Source organism: Melospiza melodia, unplaced genomic scaffold (assembly GCF_035770615.1).
Source record: "Melospiza melodia melodia isolate bMelMel2 unplaced genomic scaffold, bMelMel2.pri scaffold_175, whole genome shotgun sequence".
Lineage (NCBI taxonomy): Eukaryota > Metazoa > Chordata > Aves > Passeriformes > Passerellidae > Melospiza > Melospiza melodia.
The window spans coordinates 86,892-114,764 of NW_026948521.1; the positions used below are offsets into that span (position 1 = coordinate 86,892).

The 27,873-nt window shown below is 53.4% G+C and overlaps 1 protein-coding gene and 1 long non-coding RNA gene across 2 annotated transcripts; both read left to right on the forward strand.

Annotated features, from left to right (window-relative positions):
- The first annotated feature begins 1,185 nt into the window (after positions 1-1,185).
- LOC134433291 (kallikrein-14-like) lies at positions 1,186-13,593 on the forward strand. The gene is made up of 12 exons (XM_063182158.1): positions 1,186-1,189; positions 1,380-1,436; positions 1,781-1,837; positions 2,647-2,703; positions 2,825-2,881; positions 3,039-3,095; positions 3,212-3,268; positions 3,367-3,423; positions 3,540-3,702; positions 7,385-7,632; positions 10,145-10,281; positions 13,363-13,593. Exons 1-12 carry the CDS (start codon positions 1,186-1,188, stop codon positions 13,516-13,518), a joined length of 1,107 nt encoding a protein of 368 aa, XP_063038228.1. The 3' UTR covers positions 13,519-13,593.
- A 7,978-nt stretch (positions 13,594-21,571) lies between these two features.
- Positions 21,572-23,312, forward strand: LOC134433294 (uncharacterized). Its single transcript, XR_010031527.1, has 3 exons — positions 21,572-21,618; positions 21,723-21,779; positions 23,242-23,312. It is a non-coding gene; the product is annotated as an uncharacterized LOC134433294 (long non-coding RNA).
- The last annotated feature ends 4,561 nt before the right edge of the window (positions 23,313-27,873 follow it).

Here is a 27,873-nt window from a genome sequence, read left to right on the forward strand (position 1 = left end):
CCTGACCCCACCTGCACAGGTGAGACCTGACCAAACCCAGGTGAGACCCTGACCCAGGTGGGACCTGACCCCACCCAGGTGACCTCCACGACCTCTCAATGACGTCACACCTCCCGTGCCCCCTGATTGGCTGCTTTGGCATCGCGTCATTTCCCCCGATTCCCACCCCATTTCCCCCATTTTTTCCCCGTTTTTTCCCCATTTTTTCCCCATTTTTTCCCCATTTTTCCCCGTTTTTTCCCCATTTTTTCCCCGTTTTTTCCCCATTTTTTCCCCGTTTTTTCCCCATTTTTTCCATTTTCTCGCAGTTTTTTCCCATTTTCCCATTTTTTTTGCCCCAATTCCCAAGCAGGGTGAGCGGCTGATTATTCCCCCATTTCTCCTCCCGTTTCCCCCCATTTTTCACCATTTCTCCCCGGTTTTTTCCCTTTTTTTTTTGCCGTTTTTCCCCCATATTTTCATTTTTTTCACATTTTTCCCGTTTTCCCCGTTTTTTCGCCCCAGTTCCCGAGGAGGACGAGTCGCGGATCATCGGGGGCCGGCCCTGCTCCGTGGCCCAGCGCCCGTTCCACCACATTTCCCCCATTTTTCCCCATTTTCCCCCTTTTTCCTGTTTTTCCCCCATTTTTTCATTTTTTTCACCATTTTTCCCATTTTCTCCAATTTTTGCCAGGTTCTGAGGCAGGACGAGTCACCGATCATTTCCCCATTTTCCCCCCATTTTTGCCATATTTTTCCCATTTTTTTCCTATTTTTTCTCTGTTTTCCCCGTTTTTTCCCCATTTTTTCCCATTTTCTCGCATTTTCGCCCCATTTTTGCACTTCCTGAGAAGAACAAGTCACTGATCATTTCCCCAGCTTCTCCCCATTTCCCCCCCCTATTTTCCCCTCATTTTTTTTCTATTTTCTCACTTTTTTCACCGTTTTTTCCTGGTTTTTCACCATTTTTTCACGTTTTTCCCGTTTTCTTTTCCGTTTTTCACCTTAGTTCCCGAGGAGGACGAGTCATTGATCATTTCCCCATTTTTCCACCATATTTTCCCCATTTTCCCCCAATTTTTTTCCATTCCCCTCCCCCGTTTTTTCCACTTTTTCACCGTTTTTTTCACCGTTTTTTTCACCGTTTTCCCCGTTTTTTCACTGTTTTTTCCCGTTTTCACCCCATTTTTGCAGTTCCTGAGGAGGATGAGCGACTGATCCTTTCCCCATTTCTTCCCCTGTTTTCCCTGTATTTCCCCCATTTTTCCTTCGTTTTTTCCCCATTTCCCCCTCATTTTTCCCCATTTTTTCCCCATTTTCCCCTCATTTTTCCCCATTTTTTCACCATTTTTCCCCATTTTTTCACCGTTTTTCACCATTTTTTCCCGTTTTTGCCCCAGTTCCCGAGGAGGACGAGTCGCGGATCATCGGGGGCTGGCCCTGCTCCGTGGCCCAGAGCCCCTTCCACCACATTTCCCCCATTTTCACCCATTTTTTCACCGTTTTCCCCTGTTTTTTCACCGTTTTTCCCCATTTTTTCACCATTTTTCCCGTTATTTTACCGTTTTTTCCCGTTTTCACCCCATTTTTGCAGTTTCCGAGGAGGATGAGCGACTGATCCTTTCCCCATTTCTTCCCCTGTTTTCCCCGTATTTCCCCCATTTTTCCCTCGTTTTTTCCCCATTTCCCCCTCATTTTTCCCCATTTTTTTCCCCATTTTCCCCTCATTTTTCCCCATTTTTTCACCGTTTTTTCCCATTTTTTCACCGTTTTTCACCGTTTTTTCCCGTTTTTGCCCCAGTTCCCGAGGAGGACGAGTCGCGGATCATCGGGGACCGGCCCTGCTCCGTGGCCCAGCGCCCGTTCCACCACATTTCCCCCGTTTTTCCCCATTTTCCCCCTTTTTCCTGTTTTTCCCCCATTTTTTCAATTTTTTCACCATTTTTCCCATTTTCTCCAATTTTTGCCCAGGTTCTGAGGCAGGACGAGTCACCGATCATTTCCCCATTTTCCCCCCATTTTTGCCATATTTTTCCCATTTTTTTCCTATTTTTTCTCTGTTTTCCCCATTTTTTCCCCATTTTTTCCCATTTTCGCCCCATTTTTGCAGTTCCTCAGAAGGACAAGTCACTGATCAACTGATCATTTCCCCAACTTCTCCCCATTTTTCCCCTGTTTTCCCCATTTCTTCCTCATTTTTTTCTATTTTCTCACATTTTTCACCGTTTTTTCCTGTTTTTTCACCTTTTTTTCACATTTTCCCCGGTTTTTTTTCCGTTTTTCACCTCAGTTCCCGAGGAGGACGAGTCATTGATCATTTCCCCATTTTTCCACCATATTTTCCCCATTTTTCCCCAATTTTTTTCCATTTTCCCCCCCGTTTTTCCCAGCTTTTCACCGTTTTTTTTTCACCGTTTTTCACCGTTTTTCCCCATTTTTTCATTTTTCACCCCATTTTTGCAGTTCCTGAGAAGGATGAGTGACTGATCCTTTCCCCATTTCTTCCCCTGTTTTCCCTGTATTTCCCCCATTTTTCCCTCGTTTTTTCCCCATTTCCCCCTCATTTTTCCCCATTTTTTTCCCCATTTTCCCCTCATTTTTCCCCATTTTTTCACCATTTTTTCACCGTTTTTCACCGTTTTTTCCCGTTTTTGCCCCATTCTTCAGTTCCCAAGGAGGACGAGTCGCGGATCATCGGGGGCCGGCCCTGCTCCGTGGCCCAGCGCCCGTTCCACCACATTTCCCCCAATTTTCCCCCATTTTTTGGCCGTTTCCCCCCATTTTTTGGCCGTTTTTTCACCGTTTTGTCACCGTTTTTCACCGTTTTTCCCCGTTTTTGCCCCAGTTCCCGAGGAGGACGAGTCGCGGATCATCGGGGGCCGGCCCTGCTCCGTGGCCCAGCGCCCGTTCCACCACATTTCCCCCAATTTTCCCCATTTTTTCGCCGTTTTTCGCCATTTTTCCCCATTTTTTCACCGTTTTTCCCCATTTTTTCACCGTTTTTTCCCATTTTTTCACCGTTTTTCACCGTTTTTTCCCTTTTTTGCCCCATTCTGCAGTTCCCGAGGAGGACGAGTCGCGGATCATCGGGGGCCGGCCCTGCTCCGTGGCCCAGCGCCCGTTCCACCACATTTTCCCCAATTTTCCCCATTTTTTCACCGTTTTTTCACCGTTTTTTCCCATTTTTTCACCGTTTTTCACCATTTTTTCCCTTTTTTGCCCCATTCTGCAGTTCCCGAGGAGGACGAGTCGCGGATCATCGGGGGCCAGCCCTGCTCCGTGGCCCAGAGCCCCTTCCAGCACATTTCCCCCATTTTCACCCATTTTTTCGCCGTTTTTCGCCATTTTTTCCCATTTTTTCACCGTTTTTCCCCGTTTTTGCCCCAGTTCCTGAGGAGGACGAGTCACGGATCATCGGGGGCCGGCCCTGCTCCGTGGCCCAGCGCCCGTTCCACCACATTTCCCCCGTTTTTCCCCATTTTTTCACCGTTTTTCCCCCATTTTTTCCCATTTTTTCACCGTTTTTCACCGTTTTTTCCCTTTTTTGCCCCAATCTGCAGTTCCCGAGGAGGACGAGTCGCGGATCATCGGGGGCCGGCCCTGCTCCGTGGCCCAGCGCCCCTTCCAGGTGGCGCTCATCAAGCGGGGGCAGATCCTGTGCGGGGGCAGCCTGGTGGGGGCGCGCTGGGTGCTGACCGCCGCCCACTGCAAACAGCCAATCAGGTGAGGGCACACCTGGGCACACCTGGGCACACCTGGGATAGGTTACACACACCTGGGACAGGTCACACACACACCTGGGCACACCTGGGCACAGCTAGGATACACCTGGGCACACCTGGGACAGGTTACACACACACCTGGGCACACCTGAGATAGGTTACACACACACCTGGGCACACCTGGGCACACCTGAGATAGGTTAGACACACACCTGGGCACACCTGGGCACAGCTGGGATACACCTGGGCACACCTGGGACAGGTTACACACACACCTGGGCACACCTGAGATAGGTTAGACACACACCTGGGCACACCTGAGATAGGTTACACACACACCTGGGCACACCTGGGCACACCTGAGATAGGTTAGACACACACCCGGGCACACCTGGGATACACCTGGGCACACCTAGGACAGGTTATGCACACACCTGGGATACACCTGGGTACAGCTGGGATAGGTTACACACACCTGGGACAGGTTACACGCACACCTGGGTATACCTGGGCACACCTGGGACAGGTTACGCACACACCTGGGATACACCTGGGCACAGCTGTATCCCAGGTGTGTGTGTAACCTATCCCAGGTGTGCCCAGGTGTGTCCCAGGTGTGTGTGTAACCTACCAGGATACACCTGGTACACGTTACACACACCTGGGACAGGTTACACACACACCTGGGCACACCTGGGCACACCCGGGCACACCTGGGACAGGTTACACACACACCTGGGGGCACACTGCAAACAGCCAATCAGGTGAGGGCACACCTGGGATACACCTGGGCACACCTGGGACAGGTTACGGACACACCTGGGATACACCTGGGCACAGCTGGGTACAGCTGGGCACACCTGGGATACACCTGGGTACAGCTGGGGTAGGTTACACACACCTGGGACAGGTTACACGCACACCTGGGCACAGCTGGGCACAGCTGGGATACACCTGGACAGGTTACACACACCTGGGACAGGTTACACACACCTGGGATACACCTGGGCACAGCTGGGATACACCTGGTACACGTTACACACACCTGGGACAGGTTACACACACCTGGGCACACCTGGGACAGCTAACACACACCTGGGACACACCTGGGATACACCTGGGTACAGCTGGGATAGGTTACACACACACCTGGGCACACCCGTGCACACCTGGGATGCACCTGGGCACACCTGGGATAGGTTACACACACACCTGCGCACACGCGTGCACACCTGGGCTACACCTGGGCACACCTGGGCACACCTGGGATACACCGGGGCACACCCTGTCTGGGTGGTGACACCTGACCCAGCTCACCTGTCCTTTGCAGGGGTCTCCAGGTGCTGATCGGCACCAACACCCTGTGGGCAGGTACGGGCCGGGTGCGCTCACCTGTCCTGTGCCACCTGTCCATCTCACCTGTCCTGTGCTCACCTGTCCATCTCACCTGTCCCATGGAGCTCCATCTCACCTGTCCTGTGCCACCTGTCCATCTCACCTGTGCTCACCTGTCTCACCTGTCATTTCAGGGATCTCCAGGTGCTGATCGGCACCAACACGCTGCGCTCAGGTACGGGCCAGGCGCGCTCACCTGTCCTGTGTCACCTGTCCCATCTCACCTGCACACACCTGTCCCATGGAGCTCCATCTCACCTGGCCCATCTCACCTGTCCCGTGGAGCTCCATCTCATGTGTCCTGTCTCACCTGTCTCACCTGTCCTTCTCACCTGTTCAGGGATCTCCAGGTGCTGATCGGCACCAACACCCTTCGGGCAGGTTCGGGCCAGGTGCGCTCACTTGTCCTGTGCCACCTGTGCTCACCTGTCCCATCTCACCTGTCCTGTGTCACCTGTCTCACCTGTCCCATCTCACCTGTCCCATCTCACCTGTCCTGTCTCACCTGTGCTCACCTGTCCCATCTCACCTGTCCCATCTCACCTGTCCCATCTCACCTGTCCTGTGTCACCTGTCTCACCTGTCCCATCTCACCTGTCTCACCTTTGCAGGGATCTCCAGGTGCTGATCGGCACCAACACCATTCGCTCAGGTGCGGGCCAGGTGTGCTCACCTGTCCTGTGTCACCTCTGTCACCTGTCCCATCTCACCTGTCCATTTCAGGGATCTCCAGGTGCTGATCGGCACCAACACGCTGCGCTCAGGTACGGGCCGGGTGCGCTCACCTGTCCTGTGTCACCTGTCCCATCTCACCTGCACACACCTGTCCCATGGAGCTCCATCTCACCTGGCCCATCTCACCTGTCCCGTGGAGCTCCATCTCATGTGTCCCCTCTCACCTGTCTCACCTGTCCTTCTCACCTGTTCAGGGATCTCCAGGTGCTGATCGGCACCAACACCCTTCGGGCAGGTTCGGGCCAGGTGCGCTCACCTGTCCTGTCTCACCTGTGCTCACCTGTCCCATCTCACCTGTCCTGTGCCACCTGTGCTCACCTGTCCCATCTCACCTGTCCCATCTCACCTGTCTCACCTGTCCCATCTCACCTGTCTCACCTTTGCAGGGATCTCCAGGTGCTGATCGGCACCAACACGCTGCGCTCAGGTTCGGGCCAGGTGCGCTCCCCTGTCCTGTGTCACCTGTCTCACCTGTCTCACCTGTCCCATCTCACCTGTCCATTTCATGGATCTCCAGGTGCTGATCGGCACCAACACGCTGCGCTCAGGTGCGGGCCAGGTGCGCTCACCTGTCCTGTGTCACCTGTCTCATGGAGCTCTATCTCACCTGTCCCATCTCACCTGCACACACCTGTCCCATGGAGCTCCATCTCACCTGGCCCATCTCACCTGTCCCGTGGAGCTCCATCTCATGTGTCCTGTCTCACCTGTCTCACCTGTCCTTCTCACCTGTTCAGGGATCTCCAGGTGCTGATCGCCACCAACACCCTTCGGGCAGGTTCGGGCCAGGTGCGCTCACCTGTCCTGTCTCACCTGTGCTCACCTGTCCCATCTCACCTGTCCTGTGTCACCTGTCTCACCTGTCTCACCTGTCCCATCTCACCTGTCCATTTCAGGGATCTCCAGGTGCTGATTGGCACCAACACGCTGCGCTCAGGTACGGGCCAGGTGCGCTCACCTGTCCTTGTCACCTGTCTCACCTGTCCATTTCAGGGATCTCCAGGTGCTGGTTGGCACCAACACGCTCCACTCAAGTACGGGCCAGGTGCGCTCACCTGTCCTGTGTCACCTGTGCTCACCTGTCCCATCTCACCTGCACACACCTGTCCATTTCAGGGCTCTCCAGGTGCTGATCGGCACCAACACGCTGCGCTCAGGTACGGGCCAGGTGCGCTCACCTGTCCTGTGTCACCTGTCTCATGGAGCTCTATCTCACCTGGCCCATCTCACCTGTCCCGTGGAGCTCCATCTCATGTGTCCCGTCTCACCTGTCTCACCTGTGTCTCACCTTTTCAGGGATCTCCAGGTGCTGATCGGCACCAACACCCTTCGGGCAGGTTCCGGCCAGGTGCGCTCACCTGTCCTGTGCCACCTGTGCTCACCTGTCCCATCTCACCTGTCCTGTGTCACCTGTCTCACCTGTCCCATCTCACCTGTCTCACCTGTCCCATCTCACCTGTCCATTTCAGGGACCTGCAGGTGCTGATCGGCACCAACACTTTGCGCTCAGGTACGGGCCAGGTGCGCTCACCTGTCTCACCTGTCCATTTCAGGGATCTCCAGGTGCTGATCGGCACCAACACGCTGCGCTCAGGTACGGGCCAGGTGCGCCGCGTGCAGCGTCTCCAGGTGCACCCCGCCTACAACCCGCGGCGCAACGACAACGACTTCATGCTGCTGCACCTGGACGCACCTGTGCGCTTCGGGCCCCGCGTCAAGAAAATCCGCCCGGCCACCAGGTGTCCCCGGGCGGGGCAGAACTGCAGCGTGTCCGGCTGGGGCACCACCAAATCACCTGGAGGTACCTGGGCAGGGTCAGGGAGGGGCACAGGTGAGGGCACAGGTGTGTCCAGGTATGTCCAGGTGTGTCCCAGGTGTGCCCCAGGTGTCCCCGGGCGGGGCAGAACTGCAGCGTGTCCGGCTGGGGCACCACCAAATCACCTGGAGGTACCTGGGCACAGGTGGGGGAGGGCTCAGGTGTGTCCCAGGTGTGTCCCAGGTGTGTCCCAGGTGTCCCCGGGCGGGGCAGAACTGCAGCGTGTCCGGCTGGGGCACCACCAAATCACCTGGAGGTACCTGGGCAGGGTCAGGGAGGGCTCAGGTGTGTCCAGGTGTGCCCCAGGTGTGTCCCAGGTGTGTCCCAGGTGCGTCCAGGTGTGTCCAGGTGTGCCCCAGGTGTGTCCCAGGTGTGCCCCAGGTGTGTCCCAGGTGTGTCCCAGGTGTGCCCAGGTGTCTCCCAGGTGTGTCCCGGGTGTGCCCCAGGTGTGTCCCGGGTGTGTCCGGGTGTGTCCCAAGTGTGTCCAGGTGTGCCCCAGGTGTGTCCCAGGTGTGTCCCAGGTGTGCCCAGGTGTGCCCCAGGTGTGTCCCGGGTGTGTCCCGGGTGTGCCCCAGGTGTGTCCCAGGTGTGTCCCGGGTGTGCCCCAGGTGTGCCCCAGGTGTGCCCCAGGTGTGCCCAGGTGTGTCCCAGGTGTGTCCCAGGTGTCCCCGGGCGGGGCAGAACTGCAGCATGTCAGGGTCGGGCACCACCAAATCACCTGGAGGTACCTGGGCACACCTGGGCACACCTGGGGAGGGTCAGGTGACACCTGGGAGGTCTCAGGTGAGGTCTCAGGTGAGGTTTCTGGAGCTCTTTATGGAGACCAGGTGAGAGCTCAGGTGGGTTCCTAGGAATGGTTTCAGGTGGGGTCTCAGGTGAACCTCAGGTGTGTCACAGGTGCGCCCCAGGTGAGGTCTCAGGTGGGTTCCCAGGTTGGGTCTCAGGTGAGGTTTCTGGAGCTCCTTATGGAGACCGGGTGAGGTCTCAGGTGAGCTCCAGGTGTGTTCTCAGATGGGTCCCTCGGTGAGAGCTCAGGTGGGGTCCCAGGTGTGCTGTCAGGTGGGGTCTCAGACGAGGTCCCAGGTGTGCCCCAGGTGTGTCCCAGGTGTGTCCCAGGTGTCCCCGGGCGGGGCAGAACTGCAGCATGTCCGGCTGGGGCACCACCAAATCACCTGGAGGTACCTGGGCACACCTGGGGAGGGTCAGGGAGGGTCATAGGTGTGCCCAGGTGTGTCCCAGGTGTGTCCCAGGTGTCTCCCAGGTGTGTCCCAGGTGTGCCCAGGTGTGCCCCAGGTGTCCCCGGGCGGGGCAGAACTGCAGCGTGTCGGGATGGGGAACGACCAAATCACCTGGAGGTACCTGGGCTCAGGTGTGTCCCAGGTGTGTCCCAGGTGTGTCCCAGGTGTCCCCAGGTGGGGCAGAACTGCAGCGTGTTGGGATGGGGCACCACCAAATCACCTGGAGGTACCTGGGCACACCTGGGCACACCTGGGGAGGGTCCAGGAAGGTTTTGGGTCCCAAAATGGGACAAATCCTGGGAATTTTGGGTTCTGCTGACCAAAAATTGAGATTTTGGGGGGATTTCTCTCACCTGTCCCTCACCTGTCTCACCTGTGCAGGTGCTTTGGTGTCCCACTATCACCTTTGGGTTTGGAAATGGTCCCAGAATAGGGCAAATCCTGGAGATTTTGGGTTCTACTGATCCAAAATTGGCGATTTTGGGGGATTTCTCTCATCTGTGCTCACCTGTGCAGGTGTTTCCCACCATCACTTTTGGGGTTGGAAATGGTCCCAGATTGGGGCAAATCCAGGGGATTTTGGGTCCAGATGAGCAAAAACTGAGATTTTGAGGTTTTTTCCCTCACCTTTCTCACCTGTCCCTCACCTGTGCTCACCTGTGCAGGTGCTTTGGGGTCCCACCATCACCTCTGGGGCTGGGAATGGTCCCAAAATGGGGCAAATCCTGGAGATTTTGGGTTCTACTAACTCAAAATTGGAGATTTTGGGGGATTTCTCTCACCTGTCCCTCACCTGTGCTCACCTGTGCAGGTGTTTCCCACCATCACTTTTGGGGTTGGGAATGGTCCCAGAATGGGGCGAATCCAGGGGAATTTGGGTCCAGATGAGCAAAAACTGAGATTTTGAGGTTTTTTCCTTACCTGTCGCACCTGTGCTCACCTGTGCAGGTGCTTTGGGGTCCCACCATCGCCTTTGGGGCTGGGAACAGTCCCAGAATGGGGCAAATCCTGGAGATTTTGGGTTCTACTGATCCAAAATTGGAGAAATTTTGGGGATTTCTCTCACCTGTCCCTCACCTGTGCTCACCTGTGCAGGTGTTTCCCACCATCGCTTTTGGGGTTGGAAATGGTCCCAGAATGGGGCAAATCCAGGGGATTTTGGGTTCTGCTGACCAAAAATTGAAATTTTTTTTGTTTTTGTTTTTCTCTCTCCCCTGTCCCTCACCTGTCCGCCCGTCTCACCTGTGCCACCTGCGCAGCCAAGCTGCCGCGGGACCTGCAGTGCGCGCAGGTGCAGACCTTCGGGCCCGAGCAGTGCGCCCGCGCCTACGGCAGCGCCGTCACCAGGAACATGTTCTGCGCAGGTGTGCCCCAGGGCGGCGTCGACTCCTGCCAGGTGAGTGTGCCTCAGGTGTGCCAGGTGTGTCTGTACCTGTGCCAGGTGTGTGCCAGCCAGGTGTGTGTGTACCTGTGCCAGGTGTGTGTGTGCCAGGTGTGCAACATGTTCTGTGCAGGTGTGCCCCAGGGCGGCGTCGACTCCTGCCAGGTGAGTGCCCAGGTGTGCCCAGGTGTGTGCCCAGGTGTGTGTGTGCCCAGGTGTGTGTGTGCCCAGGTGTGTGTGTACCTGTGCCAGGTGTGTGTGTGCCAGGTGTGCAACACGTTCTGCGCAGGTGTGCCCCAGGGCGGCGTCGACTCCTGCCAGGTGAGTGCCCAGGTGTGCCAGGTGTGTGTGTACCCAGGTGTGTGTGTGCCAGGTGAGTGCCCAGGTGTGCCCAGGTGTGTCTGTACCTGTGCCAGGTGTGTGTGTGCCAGGTGAGTGTGCCCCAGGTGTGCCCAGGTGTGTCTGTACCTGTGCCAGGTGTGTGTGTGCCCAGGTGTGCAACATGTTCTGCGCAGGTGTGCCCCAGGGCGGCGTCGACTCCTGCCAGGTGAGTCAGACAGGTGTGACAGGTGTGCCCCAGGTGTGTGTGTACCTGTGCCAGGTGTGTGTGTGCCCAGGTGTGTGTGTACCTGTGCCAGGTGTGTGTGTGCCCAGGTGTGCAACACGTTCTGCGCAGGTGTGCCCCAGGGCGGCGTCGACTCCTGCCAGGTGAGTGTGCCCCAGGTGTGCCCAGGTGTGTGTGTACCTGTGCCAGGTGTGTGTGTGCCAGGTGTGTCTGTACCTGTGCCAGGTGTGTGTGTGCCCAGGTGTGCAACATGTTCTGCGCAGGTGTGCCCCAGGGCGGCGTCGACTCCTGCCAGGTGAGTCAGACAGGTGTGACAGGTGTGCCCCAGGTGTGTGCCAGGTGTGTGTCTGCCAGGTGTGTGTGTACCTGTGCCAGGTGTGTGTGTGCCCAGGTGTGTGTGTACCTGTGCCAGGTGTGTGTGTGCCCAGGTGTGCAACATGTTCTGTGCAGGTGTGCCCCAGGGCGGCGTCGACTCCTGCCAGGTGAGTCAGACAAGTGTATCCCAGTTGTATCCCAGGTGTATCCCAGTTGTATCCCAGTTGTATCCCAGTTGTATCCCAGGTGTGTCCCAGGTGTGTCCCAAGTGTGTCATTACCTGTCTCTCACCTGTCGCAGGGTGACTCAGGTGGCCCCCTGGTGTGCGGGGGGTACCTGCAGGGCGTGGTCTCCTGGGGCCTGGTGTGTCCCAGGTGTATCCCAGGTGTATCCCAGGTGTGTCCCAGGTATCTCAGGTGTGTTTCTCTCTCACCTATCGCAGGGTGACTCAGGTGGCCCTCTCGTGTGCGGGGGGTACCTGCAGGGCGTGGTCTCCTGGGGCCTGGTGTGTCTCAGGTGTGTCATTACCTGTCCCAGGTGTGTCATTACCTGTCCCAGGTGTGTCATTACCTGTCCCAGGTGTCTCAGGTGTGTCTCTCTGTCGCAGGGTGACTCAGGTGGGCCCCTGGTGTGCGGGGGGTACCTGCAGGGCGTGGTCTCCTGGGGCCTGGTGTGTCCCAGGTGTATCCCAGGTGTATCTCAGGTGTATCTCAGGTATCCCAGGTGTATCCCAGGTGTATCTCAGGTGTATCTCAGGTATCCCAGGTGTATCCCAGGTGTATCTCAGGTGTATCTCAGGTATCCCAGGTGTATCTCAGGTGTATCTCAGGTATCCCAGGTGTATCTCAGGTGTATCCCAGGTGTATCCCAGGTGTGTCATTACCTGTTTCTCTGTCGCAGGGTGACTCAGGTGGCCCTCTGGTGTGCGGGGGGTACCTGCAGGGCGTGGTCTCCTGGGGCCTGGTGTATCTCAGGTGTATCCCAGGTGTATCTCAGGTGTGTCATTACCTGTCCCAGGTATCTCAGGTGTGTCCCAGGTGTGTCCCAGGTATCTCAGGTGTGTGTTTCTCTCTCACCTGTCGCAGGGTGACTCAGGTGGCCCTCTGGTGTGCGGGGGGTACCTGCAGGGCGTGGTCTCCTGGGGCCTGGTGTGTCCCAGGTGTATCTCAGGTGTGTCCCAGGTGTGTCCCAGGTGTGTGTTTCTCTCTCACCTGTCGCAGGGTGACTCAGGTGGGCCCCTGGTGTGCGGGGGGTACCTGCAGGGCGTGGTCTCCTGGGGCCTGGTGTGTCCCAGGTGTGTCCCAGGTGTGTCCCAGGTGTATCCCAGGTGTGTCTCAGGTATCTCAGGTGTGTCATTACCTGTCTCAGGTGTGTCTCTCTGTCGCAGGGTGACTCAGGTGGCCCTCTGGTGTGCGGGGGGTACCTGCAGGGCGTGGTCTCCTGGGGCCTGGTGTGTCCCAGGTGTATCTCAGGTGTGTCCCAGGTGTATCTCACCTGTCCATTACCTGTCTCAGGTGTATCTCAGGTGTGTCCCAGGTATCTCAGGTGTGTTTCTCTCTCACCTGTCGCAGGGTGACTCAGGTGGCCCTCTCGTGTGCGGGGGGTACCTGCAGGGCGTGGTCTCCTGGGGCCTGGTGTGTCCCAGGTGTATCCCAGGTGTGTCCCAGGTGTGTCATTACCTGTCCCAGGTGTGTCATTACCTGTCTCAGGTGTGTCATTACCTGTCCCAGGTGTGTCATTACCTGTCTCAGGTGTGTCATTACCTGTCTCAGGTGTGTCATTACCTGTCCCAGGTGTGTCATTACCTGTTTCTCTGTCGCAGGGTGACTCAGGTGGCCCTCTGGTGTGCGGGGGGTACCTGCAGGGCGTGGTCTCCTGGGGCCTGGTGTGTCCCAGGTGTATCCCAGGTGTATCTCACCTGTCCATTACCTGTCCCAGGTGTGTCTCAGGTGTGTCTCTCTGTCGCAGGGTGACTCAGGTGGCCCTCTCGTGTGCGGGGGGTACCTGCAGGGCGTGGTCTCCTGGGGCCTGGTGTGTCCCAGGTGTGTCATTACCTGTCCCAGGTGTGTCATTACCTGTCCCAGGTGTGTCATTACCTGTTTCTCTGTCGCAGGGTGACTCAGGTGGGCCCCTGGTGTGCGGGGGGTACCTGCAGGGCGTGGTCTCCTGGGGCCTGGTGTGTCCCAGGTGTGTCATTACCTGTTTCTCTGTCCCAGGGTGACTCAGGTGGCCCTCTGGTGTGCGGGGGGTACCTGCAGGGCGTGGTCTCCTGGGGCCTGGCCGTGTGCGGTCAGCGCGGGAACCCCGGCGTGTACAGCAACGTCTGCCGCGCCACGCCCTGGATACGCCGCGTCATCGGCAGCGACCAATGAGTGACCAGCAGTGACCAACAGTGACCAATGAGTGACCACTGAGTGACCACGAGTGACCAACAGCGACCAATGAGTGACCACGAGTGACCAACAGCGACCAATGAGTGACCACGAGTGACCACGAGTGACCAACAGCGACCAATGAGTGACCAGCAGTGACCAACAGCGACCAATGAGTGACCACGAGTGACCAACAGCGACCAATGAGTGACCACGAGTGACCAGCAATGACCAACAGTGACCAGCAGTGACCGCCAGTGACCAATGAGTGACCACTGAGTGACCAACAGCGACCAATGAGTGACCAGCAGTGACCAACAGTGACCACTGAGTGACCACTGAGTGACCACGAGTGACCAACAGTGACCAATGAGTGACCACGAGTGACCAGCAGTGACCAGCAGTGACCAACAGTGACCATCATGGACCAGGAGTGACCACGAGTGACCAGCGACCAGTGACCAGCAGTGACCAACAGCAACCAATGAGTGACCAGCAGTGACCAGCAGTGACCACTGAGTGACCACGAGTGACCATCATGGACCGGGAGTGACCACGAGTGACCACGAGTGACCACCAGTGACCACGAGTGACCACTGAGTGACCTCGAGTGACCATCATGGACCGGGAGTGACCAATGAGTGACCAGCAACGAGTGACCACCAGTGACCACCAGTGACCAGCAGCAACCAGCAATCAGTGACCAGCAGTGACCAATGAGTGACCACGAGTGACCAGCAGTGACCACGAGTGACCACTGAGTGACCACGAGTGACCATCATGGACCGGGAGTGACCACGAGTGACCAGCAATGACCAACAGTGACCAGCAGTGACCAATGAGTGACCAACAGTGACCATGAGTGACCATCATGGACCGGGAGTGACCACGAGTGACCAGCAATGACCAACAGTGACCAGCAGTGACCAATGAGTGACCAACAGTGACCATGAGTGACCATCATGGACCGGGAGTGACCACGAGTGACCAACAGGGACCAGCAGTGACCATCATGGACTGGGAGTGACCAACAGTGACCACGAGTGACCAGCAGTGACCATCATGGACCAGGAGTGACCAGCAGTGACCAACAGGGACCAGCAGTGACCAACAGCGACCAATGAGTGACCACCAGTGACCAGCAGCGACCAGGAGTGACCGGGAGTGACCAGCAGTGACCAGCAGTGACCATCATGGACCGGGAGTGACCAGCAGTGACCATCATGGACCGGGAGTGACCACAAGTGACCATCATGGACCGGGAGTGACCACAAGGGACCAGCAGTGACCATCATGGACCAGCAGTGACCAGCAGTGACCATCATGGACCGGGAGTGACCACAAGTGACCATCATGGACCAGGAGTGACCAGGAGTGACCAAGAGGGACCAGCAGTGACCAACAGCGACCACGAGTGACCACGAGTGACCAGCAGTGACCAGCAGTGACCGGGAGTGACCAGCAGTGACCAGCAGTGACCATCATGGACCGGGAGTGACCACAAGTGACCATCATGGACCGGGAGTGACCACAAGGGACCAGCAGTGACCATCATGGACCGGGAGTGACCACAAGGGACCAGCAGTGACCATCATGGACCAGCAGTGACCAGCAGTGACCATCATGGACCGGGAGTGACCACAAGTGACCATCATGGACCAGGAGTGACCAGGAGTGACCAAGAGGGACCAGCAGTGACCAACAGCGACCACGAGTGACCACGAGTGACCAGCAGTGACCAGCAGTGACCGGGAGTGACCAGCAGTGACCATCATGGACCGGGAGTGACCACGAGTGACCAGCGACCAGTGACCACCAGTGACCAGCAGCAACCAGCAATCAGTGACCAACAGTGACCAGCAGTGACCAGGAGTGACCAGCAGTGACCAGCAGTGACCACAAGTGACCACGAGTGACCATCATGGACCGGGAGTGACCACGAGTGACCAGCAGTGACCGGGAGTGACCACGAGTGACCAACGGGGACCAGCAGTGACCAACAGCGACCAATGAGTGACCAGCAGTGATCAACGGGGACCAGGAGTGACCATGAGTGACCACGAGTGACCAACAGCGAGCAATGAGTGACCAGTAGTGACCAGCAGTGACCACGAGTGACCAGCAGTGACCAGCACTGACCGGGGATTTGGGGGGGAAATAAAGAAAAATGGAAAAAACTCTGAGAGATGTGAACTGGGATGGACTGGGATGGACTGGGATGGAACTGGGAGGGACTGGGATGGAACTGGGAGGGAATCCTGGGGGGACACCCTGGGGACACCTTTGGGGACATTCTGGGGCATTTCAGGAACACTTGGGAGCCACCTCGGGGACACCTCGGGGACACCCTGGGGACACCTCGGGGACACCCTGGGGACACTTTGGGGACACCTCGGGGACACCTCAGGGACATCCTGAGAACCCCAGGGGGACATCCTGGGGACACCTTGGGGAAATCCTGGGGACATCCTGGGGACACCTCAGGGACACCTTGGGGGACACCTCAGGGACACTGTGGGGACATCTTGGGGACACCTCGGGGACACCTTGGGGACACTGTGGGGACATCCTCAGAGCACCTTGGGGACACCCTGGGGACACTTTGGGGACATCCTGGGGACACCTCAGGGACACCTTGGGGGACACCTCAGGGACACTGTGGGGACACCCTGGGGACATCCTGGGGACACCTCAGGGACACCTTGGGGGACACCTCAGGGACACTGTGGGGACACCCTGGGGACACCTTGGGGACATTTCAGGAACCCCCCTGGGGACATCATGGGGACACCTTGGGGACACTTTGGGGACATCCTGGGGATACCTCAGGGACACTTTGGGACACCCTGGGGACACTTTGGGGACACCTTTGGGGACATTCTGGGGCATTTCAGGAACACTTGGGAGCCACCTCGGGGACACCTCGGGGACACCCTGGGGACACCTCGGGGACACCCTGGGGACACTTTGGGGACACCTCGGGGACACCTCAGGGACATCCTGAGAACCCCAGGGGGACATCATGGGGACACCTTGGGGACACCCTGGGGACATCCTGGGGACACCTCAGGGACACCTTGGGGGACACCTCAGGGACACTGTGGGGACATCTTGGGGACACCTCGGGGACACCTTGGGGACACTGTGGGGACACTGTGGGGACATCCTCAGAGCACCTTGGGGACACCTTGGGGACACCCTGGGGACACTTTGGGGACATCCTGGGGACACTTTGGGGATATTTCAGGAACCCCCCTGGGGACATCATGGGGACACCCTGGGGACACTTTGGGGACACCTTGGGGACACCTCAGGGACATCCTGAGAACCCCAGGGGGACATCCTGGGGACACCTTGGGGACACCTTGGGGACACCCTGGGGACATCCTGGGGACACCTCAGGGACACCTTGGGGACATTTCAGGAACCCCCCTGGGGACATCCTGGGGACACCTTGGGGACACTTTGGGGACATCCTGGGGACACCTCAGGGACACCTTGGGGGACACCTCAGGGACACTGTGGGGACATCTTGGGGACACCTCGGGGACACCGTGGGGACACTGTGGGGACATCCTCAGAGCACCTTGGGGACACCTTGGGGACACCCTGGGGACACTTTGGGGACATCCTGGGAGCACTTTGGGGATATTTCAGGAACCCCCCTGGGGACACCTTGGGGACATCCTGAGAACCTCAGGGGGACACCCTGGGGACACTTTGGGGACATTTCAGGAACCCCCCTGGGGACATCATGGAGACACCCTGGGGACACCTCAGGGACACTGTGGGGACATTTCAGGAACCCTCCAGGGGACACCCTGGGGACACCTTGGAGCCACCTCAGGGACACTTTGGAGCCACCTTGGGGACATCTTGGGGACATCCTGGGGACACTTTGGGGACATCCTGGGAGCACTTTGGGGACATTTCAGGAACCCCCCTGGGGACACCTCAGGGACACCTTGGGGACATTCAGAGACACTCTGGGGACATTCTGGGGCATTTCAGGAACACTTTGGAGCCACCTCAGGGACACCTTGGGGACATCCTGGGGACACCTTGGGGACACCCTGGGGACATTTCAGGAACCCCCCTGGGGACACCTCGGGGACATCTTGGGGTGACCCTCGGGACATCCCTGAGACACCTCAGGGACACCCTGGGGACACCTCGGGGACATCCTGAGAACCCCAGGGCGACACCTTGGGGACACCCTGGGGACACCCTGGGGCCACTTGAAGGACATCTTGAGAGCACTTTGGGGACATGGCAGGGACTCCTCAGGGACACCTGGGGGACACTTTGTGGCCATTTAGGACATTCGGGGACACTTTGGGGCCATTTGGGGACACTTAGGGGGATATTTGGGGCCATTTAGGACATTTGGGGACATTTAGGACATTTGGGGACATTTTGGGCCATTTGGGGACACTTAGGGGCCACTTTGGGGGATATTTGGGGACATTTGGGGACATTTTAGGCCTTTTGGGGACATTCTGGGCCATTTGGGGACACTTTGGGGCCAGTTGGGACACATTTGGGATACTTTGAGGACATTTTAGGACATTTGGGGCCATTTGGGGACACTCAGGGGGATATTTGGGGCCATTTGGGGCCATTTCGGGCCATTTGGGGACATTTTGGGGCCATTTGGGGACACTTTGGGGGATATCTGGGGACATTTGGGACCATTTAGGACATTTGGGGCCATTTGGGGACACTTTGGGGGATATCTAGGGACATTTGGGGCCATTTAGGACATTTGGGGACATTTTGGGACATTTGAGGAGACTTTTGGGCCAGTTGGGGACACATTGGGGACACTTTGGGGACATTTTGGGCCATTTGGGGACATTTTGGGGCCATTTGGGGACACTTTGGGGACATTTTGGGACATCTGGGGACATTTTGGGCCATTTGAGGACACTTGGGGGCCATTTTCGGACATTTGGGGCCATTTGGGGACATTTTGGGGCCATTTGAGGACACTTGGGGGCCATTTTGGGCCATTTGGGGACACTTTGGGGCCATTAGAGGACATTTGGGGGCCATTTTGGGCCATTTGGGGACACTTTGGGGACAATTTGGGGCCATTTTGGGCCCAAAATCCCCTCGGAACCCCCAAAGTGACGCCAAAATCCCCCGACGACCCCCCCAAATTCCCCCAGGACCCTCCAAGGGGATCCCAAATCTCCTCGGGCCCCCTCAAATTCCCGCCCGCCCCTCACGGAGCCCTCAGGGGGGCTCCCACCCCCGGCTCCCCGAAACCCCTCAGACCCTCCCCGCCTCAGGGGGGTCCCCATGGGGGTCCCCGGGTGGTTCCGACCTGCGGAGCGCGGCCGGGGAGGGGACGGCGGAGGGCGGCAGCTCCACCTCCTCCCGGAGCCAGCGCTCCAGAGCCTCCGCCATCATGGCCGGGGGCGCTGAGGGGAGCGAAAAGCGCGGGAAAAGCGCCGCGGGGCAGCACGGGAGTTGTAGTGCGGGAGGGGCGGAGCCTGCAATGATGGGCTATGGGAGGCGCGGGGCATGACGGGAGTTGTAGGCGGAAAACCGACGTGCCGTAGTGCGCGGCTGTAATGAGTCTCAATGGGGCGCGGGGGCTGATGGGAGTTGTATGCGTGTTTGTAATGGGGCTCTATGGGTTATAATGATTCTCTATGGGGTTCTACGTGTTATAATGATTCTTTATGGGGCGCGGGGGCTGATGGGAGTTGTATGCGTGTTTGTAATGGGGCTCCATGGGTTATAATGATTCTCTATGGGGTTCTACGTGTTATAATGATTCTTTATGGGGCGCGGGGGCTGATGGGAGTTGTATGCGAGTTTGTAATGGGGCTCTATGGGTTATAATGATTCTCTATGGGGCGCGGGGGCTGATGGGAGTTGTATGCGAGTTTGTAATGGGGCTCTATGGGTTATAATGATTCTCTATGGGGCGCGGGGGCTGATGGGAGTTGTATGCGAGTTTGTAATGGGGCTCTACGGGTTATAATGATTCTCTATGGGGTTCTACGGGTTATAATGGTTCTCTATGGGGCGCGGGGGCTGATGGGAGTTGTATGCGCGTTTGTAATGGGGCTCTATGGGTTATAATGATTCTCTATGGGGCGCGGGGGCTGATGGGAGTTGTATGCGAGTTTGTAATGGGGCTCTATGGGTTATAATGATTCTCTATGGGGCGCGGGGGCTGATGGGAGTTGTATGCGAGTTTGTAATGGGGCTCTATGGGTTATAATGATTCTCTATGGGGCGCGGGGGCTGATGGGAGTTGTATGCGTGCTTGTAATGGTGATCTATGGGTTATAATGATTCTTTATGGGGCGCGGGGGCTGATGGGAGTTGTATGCGTGTTTGTAATGGGGCTCTACGGGTTATAATGATTCTCTATGGGGTTCTACGGGTTATAATGGTTCTCTATGGGGCGCGGGGGCTGATGGGAGTTGTATGCGCGTTTGTAATGGGGCTCTATGGGCTATAATGATTCTCTATGGGGCGCGGGGGCTGATGGGAGTTGTATGCGAGTTTGTAATGGGGCTCTATGGGTTATAATGATTCTCTATGGGGCGCGGGGGCTGATGGGAGTTGTATGCGAGTTTGTAATGGGGCTCTACGGGTTATAATGATTCTCTATGGGGTTCTACGGGTTATAATGGTTCTCTATGGGGCGCGGGGGCTGATGGGAGTTGTATGCGCGTTTGTAATGGGGCTCTATGGGCTATAATGATTCTCTATGGGGCGCGGGGGCTGATGGGAGTTGTATGCGAGTTTGTAATGGGGCTCTATGGGTTATAATGATTCTCTATGGGGCGCGGGGGCTGATGGGAGTTGTATGCGAGTTTGTAATGGGGCTCTACGGGTTATAATGATTCTCTATGGGGTTCTACGGGTTATAATGGTTCTCTATGGGGCGCGGGAGCTGATGGGAGTTGTATGCGCGTTTGTAATGGGGCTCTATGGGCTATAATGATTCTCTATGGGGCGCGGGGGCTGATGGGAGTTGTATGCGTGTTTGTAATGGGGCTCTATGGGTTATAATGATTCTCAATGGGGCGCCGGGGCTGATGGGAGTTGTATGCGTGTTTGTAATGGGGCTCTATGGGTTATAATGATTCTCTATGGGGTTCTACGGGTTATAATGATTCTCTATGGGGCGCGGGGGCTGACGGGAGTTGTATGCGCGTTTCTAATGGGGCTCTATGGGCTATAATGATTCTCTATGGGACGCGGGGGCTGATGGGAGTTGTATGCGCGTTTGTAATGGGGCTTTATGGGCCTCGCGGAGCATGATGGGAGCTGTAGGCCAGGAACTTGCTCGAACGGGAAACTTGGGGGTCCTAATGGCCATTTATGGGTCAGAGGAGACATTTAAGGGAGACTCCAAAGGCACCCGAGAGGAACTTTGGGGTCTGAGGGCGCTCGGGGACCACTTGGGGAGCTGGGTCGTGGCCCTACTGGGCCTCTGTGGGGCGCGGGGGATGATGGGAGTTGTAGTCTCTGGGCAGCATGGGAATTGTAGGCGCAGACTGAGGGTCCGAAGGGCGGGGGAGAGGTTTTGAGGGACACCGGGTGTCCGTGAGGGCACTGAGGGTCCTGAGTGGGGGCTGAGAGGGCACTTAGGGATCCTGGGGAGCAACTGGGGATCCGGGAAGGGAGTTAATGGGCAGCTTTGGGTTTGGAGGACGTTTGGGGGCATTAGGGGGCGTTTATGGAGCACTCTGTGTGGCTGCGGGGCGTGACGGGATGTGTAGGCCCGGCTTCAATAAGACTCAATGGGGCCGCGGGGCATGACGGGAGTTGTAGGCTTGGCCCCATTGAGTCTCTATAGGGCCGCAGGGCATCACGGGAGTTGTAGGCTCCGCTTCAATGGCGCTCTAAGGAGCCGCAAGGCATGACGGGAGCGGTAGTCCAGCTTTTAGTAGCTCTTTACGGGGCCGCGGGGCATGACGGGAGTTGTAGTCGAAACAAGACAAAATGGCGCGGCCCTGAGGTACCGCCTTCAAGGCCGCTGATTGGCTGCGCGCCTTGATTGACAGGCGCTTTGACCAATGGGCGGCGGCGCTGGCGGAAGGCGGGAAGCGGCGGCTCCTGAGGGCGGCGGTGAGGGGGGGGCGCGGATTTTGGGGGGATTTGAGGCGATTTTGGGGCTTTTTGGGGAATTTTGGGGCTTTTTGGTTTCCCTCATGACCCCACAACCCTTCCAGGCCTCAGAGACGCGTCCGGAGCCGTGATGGCCGCCAAGGTGAAGGTGGAGAAACCAGGTGAGCTCGGCCGGGAGCCCCAAAACCTCAAAAATCGCCCCAAAAAACCCCAAAAATCGCCCAAAAAACCCCAAAATCCCACTCGGGACCCCCTAAAATCCCAAAAGATTTCCCGAAATCGTCCCAGGACGCCACAAATCCCCCTCAAAATTCTCAAAATATTCCCAAAATTCCACTAAAAAAATTCCCCAAAATCCCCCTCCAAACTCCTTCAGAACCCTCAAATTTCCCCCAGTTCCCAAATTTTCCCCCAAATTCCCAATTTTTCCCTCAGTTTTTTTTTAAAAACCCGCCAGGACCCTCAGAATTTCCCCAATTTCTCAAATTCCTGGAGCTGGACCCAAAACTTGACCAAAAATTCCCCAAAATTCCGAATTTTTTCAGAGCTGGAGCCCCAAATTCTCAAAATTCCCCCAAAATCCCCTTGGAATTCCCGAGATTTTCCTCAGAGCCCAGAAATTCCAAAAATGCCCCCAAAATCCCAATTAAAACCCAAAATTCCCCTAAAATTCCCATTTGAATCCCCCAAACTCCCAATGAAAACCCAAAAAATTCCCCTTCAAACTCCAAAAATCCCCTCCAAATCCCCCAAATTCCCAATTAAAACCCCAAAATTCCCATTTCAATCCCTCAAAATTCCTCTTTTAACCCCCCAAAAACCCTTTTAAACCCCTAAGTCCCCTCCAGGACCCCAAAATTCCCATTTCACCCCCAAAAAAAATCCCCAAAATTCCCCCAAAATTCCCATTTCAACCCCAAAAATCCCCTTGGAACCCCCAAATCTCCCCCAAAACTCCCCCTAAAAATCCCCAAAATTCTCAAATTTTCCCAAATTTCCCCAAATTTCCCATAAAAATGTGAATTTTCACAGACCTGTCCCCGGGGCCGCCTGGAGCCCCCAAATTCCCCCTAAAAACCTCAAAATTCCCCAAAATTCCCCCAAAATCCCCCAAAATTTCTTCCAAAAATTCCCAAATCCTCAAAATTCCCATTTCAAACCCCAAAATTCCCCAAAATCCCTTCCAAAAAATCCCAAATAAATCCCATTTTTCTTCCTCAAAATTCCCATTTCAAACCCCAAAATTCCCCAAAAAAATCCCCAAAATTCCCCAAATCCCTTCCAAAAATCCCCCAAATTTTCCCATTTTTCTTCCCCAGAATTCCCATTTCAAACCCAAAAAAATCCCATTGGAACCCCCAAATCTCCCCCAAAATTCCCCCAAAATTTCTTCCAAAAATCCCCAAATCCTCCAAATTCCCATTTCAAACCCGAAATTCCCCAAAATTCCCAAAATCCCTTCCAAAAAATCCTGAAAATTCCCCCAAAATTCCCTTTTCAACCTCAAAAAATCTCCAAAATTCCCCCAAAATTCCCTCAAAATTCCTCCAAATTTCCCGAAAATTTCCCCAAATTTTACCAAAATTCCCCAAAATTTCCCCAAATTCTCCATTTTTTTCCCAGAGCTGTCCCCGGGGGCCGCGCGGCGCCGCCTGGACGCCGTCCTGGAGCAGCTCCTGCTCAGGGGCAGCCGGTGAGGGAAACACGGAAACTTCCAGAACATTCCGGAAAATTCCAGAAAATTCCAGAAATTTTGGGGCATTTGGGGGAAAATTTGGGGATTTTGGGGGGAAATTTGGGGGATTTTTTGGGGGAATTTTGGAGGGATTTTTGAGGGGTTTTGGGGGAATTTGGGGGAAAATTTCAGGGATTTTGGGGAAAATTTGGGGGAATTTTTTGGGGAAGTTTGGGAATTTTTTTAGGGATTTTAAGGGGGTTTTTGAGGGGCTTGGGAGAAACTTTGGGGAATTTTTTGGGGGATTTTGGAGAAAATTTTGGGGAATTTTTGGGGGAATTTTTTTTGGAATTTTGGGGATTTTTTTAGGGATTTTAAGGGGATTTTTGAGGGGTTTGGGAGAAATTTTAGAGAAAATTTGGGGGATTTTGGGGCGACTTTTTGGAAATCTGAGGGAAAGTTTGGGGATTTTTGGAGAAAATTTGGGAGAATTTTGGGGGGATTTGGAGAAATTTTGGGGATTTTTTGGGGGATTTTTTTGGGATTTTTGGGGATTTTTTTGGGGATTTTTGAGCAGTTTTAGAGAATTTTTGGGGAATTTGGGGAGAATTTTGGTGAATTTTTGGGGGAAATTTGAGGGAAATTTTGGGGGATTTTTTAGGAATTTTAAGGGGATTTTTGAGGTGTTTTAGAGAATTTTTGGAGAATTTTGGGAGAAATTTCAGGGGTTTTGGGGAATTTTTGGGGGAAAATTTTTGGGATTTTTGGGGCATTTGAGGGAAATTTTGGGGATTTTTTGGGGGGAATTTTTTTGGCATTTTTGAGGGGTTTGGGGAAAATTTTGGGGAATTTTGGGGGAAATGTGGGGATTTAAATAAATGGGATTTTTTTGGGGAGATTTTGGGGGGTTTCAAGGGGATTTTTGAAGGAAATTCGTGAAATATTTGGAATTTGGGCTTTGAGGAGGAAAATTGCAAAAAATTTGGGATTTTGGGTGGAGGGTTTGAAGAGGATTTTGGGTTTTTTTTCAATGGGGATTTTGGGGTTTTTTTGAATAGTTTTGGGGTTTTTTCAAGGGGAATTTTGGGTTTTTTTTTCAATAATTTTGGGTTTTTTTGGAATAATTTTGGTTTTTTTCCCCAGGGAGCCACTGGAGGAGGAGCCTGGGAGGGGCCCTGGGGAGCCCCCGGCCAAGTGAGGAACCACAAAAACAAAAATGGGGGAAAAAATGGAGAATTTGGGCAAAAATTGGGAAAAAAATGGAAAATTTGGGTCAAAAATGGGAAAAAATGGAGAATTTGGGCAAAAATTTGGGCAAAAATTGGGGCAAAAAATGGAGAATTTGGGCAAAAATTGGGGCAAAAAATGGAGAATTTGGGCAAAAATTGGGGTTTGGGGAGGGAAAATTGAGAAAAAAATGGAGATTTTTGGCAAAAATTGGGGTTTGGGAGGGAAAATACACAAAAAAATGGGGAATTTGGGGAAAAAAATGGGATTTTAGGGGGCAAAAAAACCCGACATTTGGGAATTTAGGGGGAAAAATACCCAAAAATTGGAGATTTTGGAAGGAAAATGCAAAATAAAAAGGGGGGTTTTGGGAGGGGAAATTGAAAAAAAAATTGGGAATTTTGGGAGGGAAAATGGACAAAATTTGGGGAATTTGGGCAAAAAAAATTGGGGTTGGGGGAGGGAAAATATTAAAAAAAAGGAGATTTTGGGAATAAAAATGGGATTTTGGGGGCCGAAAATCCCCAAAATTTGGAACTTGGGAGGGAAAATCCCAAAATAATTGGGATTTCAGGAGGGGAAATACTCAAAATTTGGGCAAAAATTAGGTTTGGGGAGGGAAAATAGACAAAATTTGGGAATTTAGGGGGGAAAATACCAAAAATTGGAGATTTTGGGAGGCAAAATGGCCAAAAATTGGGGATATTGAGAAAAAAATGGGGGTTTGGGAGGGAAAATCCTCAAAAAATTCCGATTTTGGGAGGGAATTTCCAAAAATTTGAGGTTTTGGGAGGGAAGGTTACAAAAAATTTGGGTTTTTCTGGTTCTGGGAGCCCAAAATTTGGGATTTTATTGGGAAGGGAAACCCCAAAAATATGGGAATTTTGGCCCAAAAATTGGGATTTTGTGAGGGGGAGCCCCCAAAAATTTGGGATTTGGGGAGGGAGAATCACAAAACTTTTGGGATTTTGGGGTTTGGGAGCTGAAATTTTCCTTCCTGGAGCTCAAAATTCCCAAATTTTCCGCAGGGAGGCCTCGCCCAGCGCCCCTGGCAAGAGGTGAGAGACAAAAATCCTCAAAATTCCCTCAAAATCCCCCAAAATTTCCCCCAAAATTCCAAGAAATTGCCCAAAATTAAAAAAAAAATCCAGAATGCCCCAAAGCCTCCCAAATTGCCATAAAATTCCACAAAATTTCCACAAAATTCCCTCAAAATTCCCCAAATTCACCTAAAAATTGCCCAAAATTCCCTCAGAATTCCCTCAAAATTCCCCAGTCCCCTAAAATTTTCCTAAGAATTTCCATAAGAATCCCAAATAAATCCCCAAAAATTTAAAAAAATCCCCAAAAATCCCCATAAAAATTTCCATTAAAATCCTCCAAAAACCCCCAAAAATTCCCACAAAAATCCCACATAAATCCCCAAAAATTCCCGTAAAAATGCCGAAACAATCCCCAAAATTCTCAGTAAAATCCCCATAAAATTCCCCAAAAAATCCCCATAAAATTCCCATAAAAATCCTCCAAAAAATAAAAAAAATCCCAAAAAATCCCCATTAAAAACCCCAAAAATTCCCCAAAAATCCCCAAAAAATTGCCATAAAAATCCCCCCAAATCCCCAAAAATCCCCATCAAAATCCCCATTAAAAACCCAAAAAAACCCCCCAAAAATAAAAAAAAATCACCATTAAAAACCCCCAAAAATCCCACAAAAATTCCCCAAAATCCCGAAGAATTCCTATAAAAATTCCCAAAATTCCTCCCAAAAAATCCCCAAAAAAATCCCCAAAAAATCCTCAAGATTCCCACAAAAATCCCCCAAAAAGTCCCCAATGATTCCCATTAAAAATCCCAAAAATTCCCACAAAAAAAATCCCAAAAATATCCGCAAAAGCCCCCAAAAAAATCCCCAAAAATCCCCATTAAAATCCCCCAAAAATCCCCGCAAAAAATTCCCTAAAATTCTAATAAAAATCCCCATAAAAATCCCCAAAAATTCCCATTCAAAATCCCAAAAATTCCCCAAAAAATCCCAAAAATTCCCCAAAAAATCCCCAAAAATCCCCATTAAAATCCCCCAAAAATCCCCGCAAAAAATTCCCTAAAATTCTAATAAAAATGCCCAAAAATTCCCATTCAAAATCCCAAAAATTCCCCAAAAAATCCCAAAAATTCCCCAAAAAATCCCCAAAAATCCCCCAAAAAAATCCCCAAAAAATCCCCCAGCCCTCCCAGCCCGTCCCCCTGTGGATTTTCCGGGATTTTCCGGGATTTTGCGGAATTTTCCGGAATTTTCCGTTGATGTTTCCGGAACGTTCCATTGCAGGCCCCCCGGGCGTTTCCCGCAGCAGCGGCGGAAGAAGAGGAGGGAGGGGGGGGAGGGGCCCGAGACCCCCCCCCAGAAACACAGTGAGCAAAAAAACCAAAAAATCGGGGGAAAAAAAACAAAATTTGGGAAATTTCACACAAAATTTGGGAAATTTCACCCAAAATTGGGAAATTTCACCCAAAATTTGGGATTTTAACCCCAAAATTGGGAAATTTCACACAAATTTGGGAAGTTTCACACAAATTTGGGAAGTTTCACACAAAAATTGGAAATTTGACAAATCAGGAAATTTGACTCAAAATTTGTAAAATTTCACACAAAAATTGGGAAATTTGAGCCAAAAGTTGGGAAATTTCCAGCCCAAAAATTGAGAAATTTGGCACAAAAATTTAGGAAGTTTCACTCAAAATTTGGGAAATTTGAACCAAAATTTGACTCAAAATTTGGGAAATTTCACCCAAATTTTGGGAAATTTGACACAAAAATTGGGAAATTGCACACAAAAATTGGGAAATCTTGAGCCCAAGAATTGGGAAATTTGACCCCAAAATTTAGGAAATTTCACAAAATTTCACACAAAGTTTAGGAAATTTCACACAAAATTTGGGAAATCTGACCCAAAAATTGGGAAATTTCACACAAAAATTGGGAAATTTCTCACAAAAATTGGGAAATTTGACCTGAAATTTGACCCAAAAATTGGGAAGTTTCACACAAAATTTGGAAAGTTGACCCAAAAGTTGGGAAATTTGAACCCAAAAATTGGGAAATTTCACACAAATTTTGGGAAGTTTCACACAAAATTTGGGAAACTTGACGCCAAAAATTTGACCCAAAAATTGGGAAATTTCACACTACATTTGGGGAATTTGAACCCAAAATTTGTGAAATTTGACCCAAAAATTGGGAAATTTCACCCAAAATTGGGCAATTTTTTTGCTGATTTTTGGGCTGATTTTGGGCCGATTTTTCCCATTTTTGGGCCGATTTTTTGGCTGATTCTGGTTGATTCTTGGGCCAATT

Coding starts and splice junctions, on each gene's coding strand:
- LOC134433291 (XM_063182158.1), top strand. Junction 3,703..7,384: donor CACTGCAAACAGCCAATCAG/GTGAGGGCACAC, acceptor TGTCCATTTCAG/GGATCTCCAGGTGCTGATCG. Junction 10,282..13,362: donor GCGGCGTCGACTCCTGCCAG/GTGAGTGTGCCT, acceptor TCTCTGTCCCAG/GGTGACTCAGGTGGCCCTCT.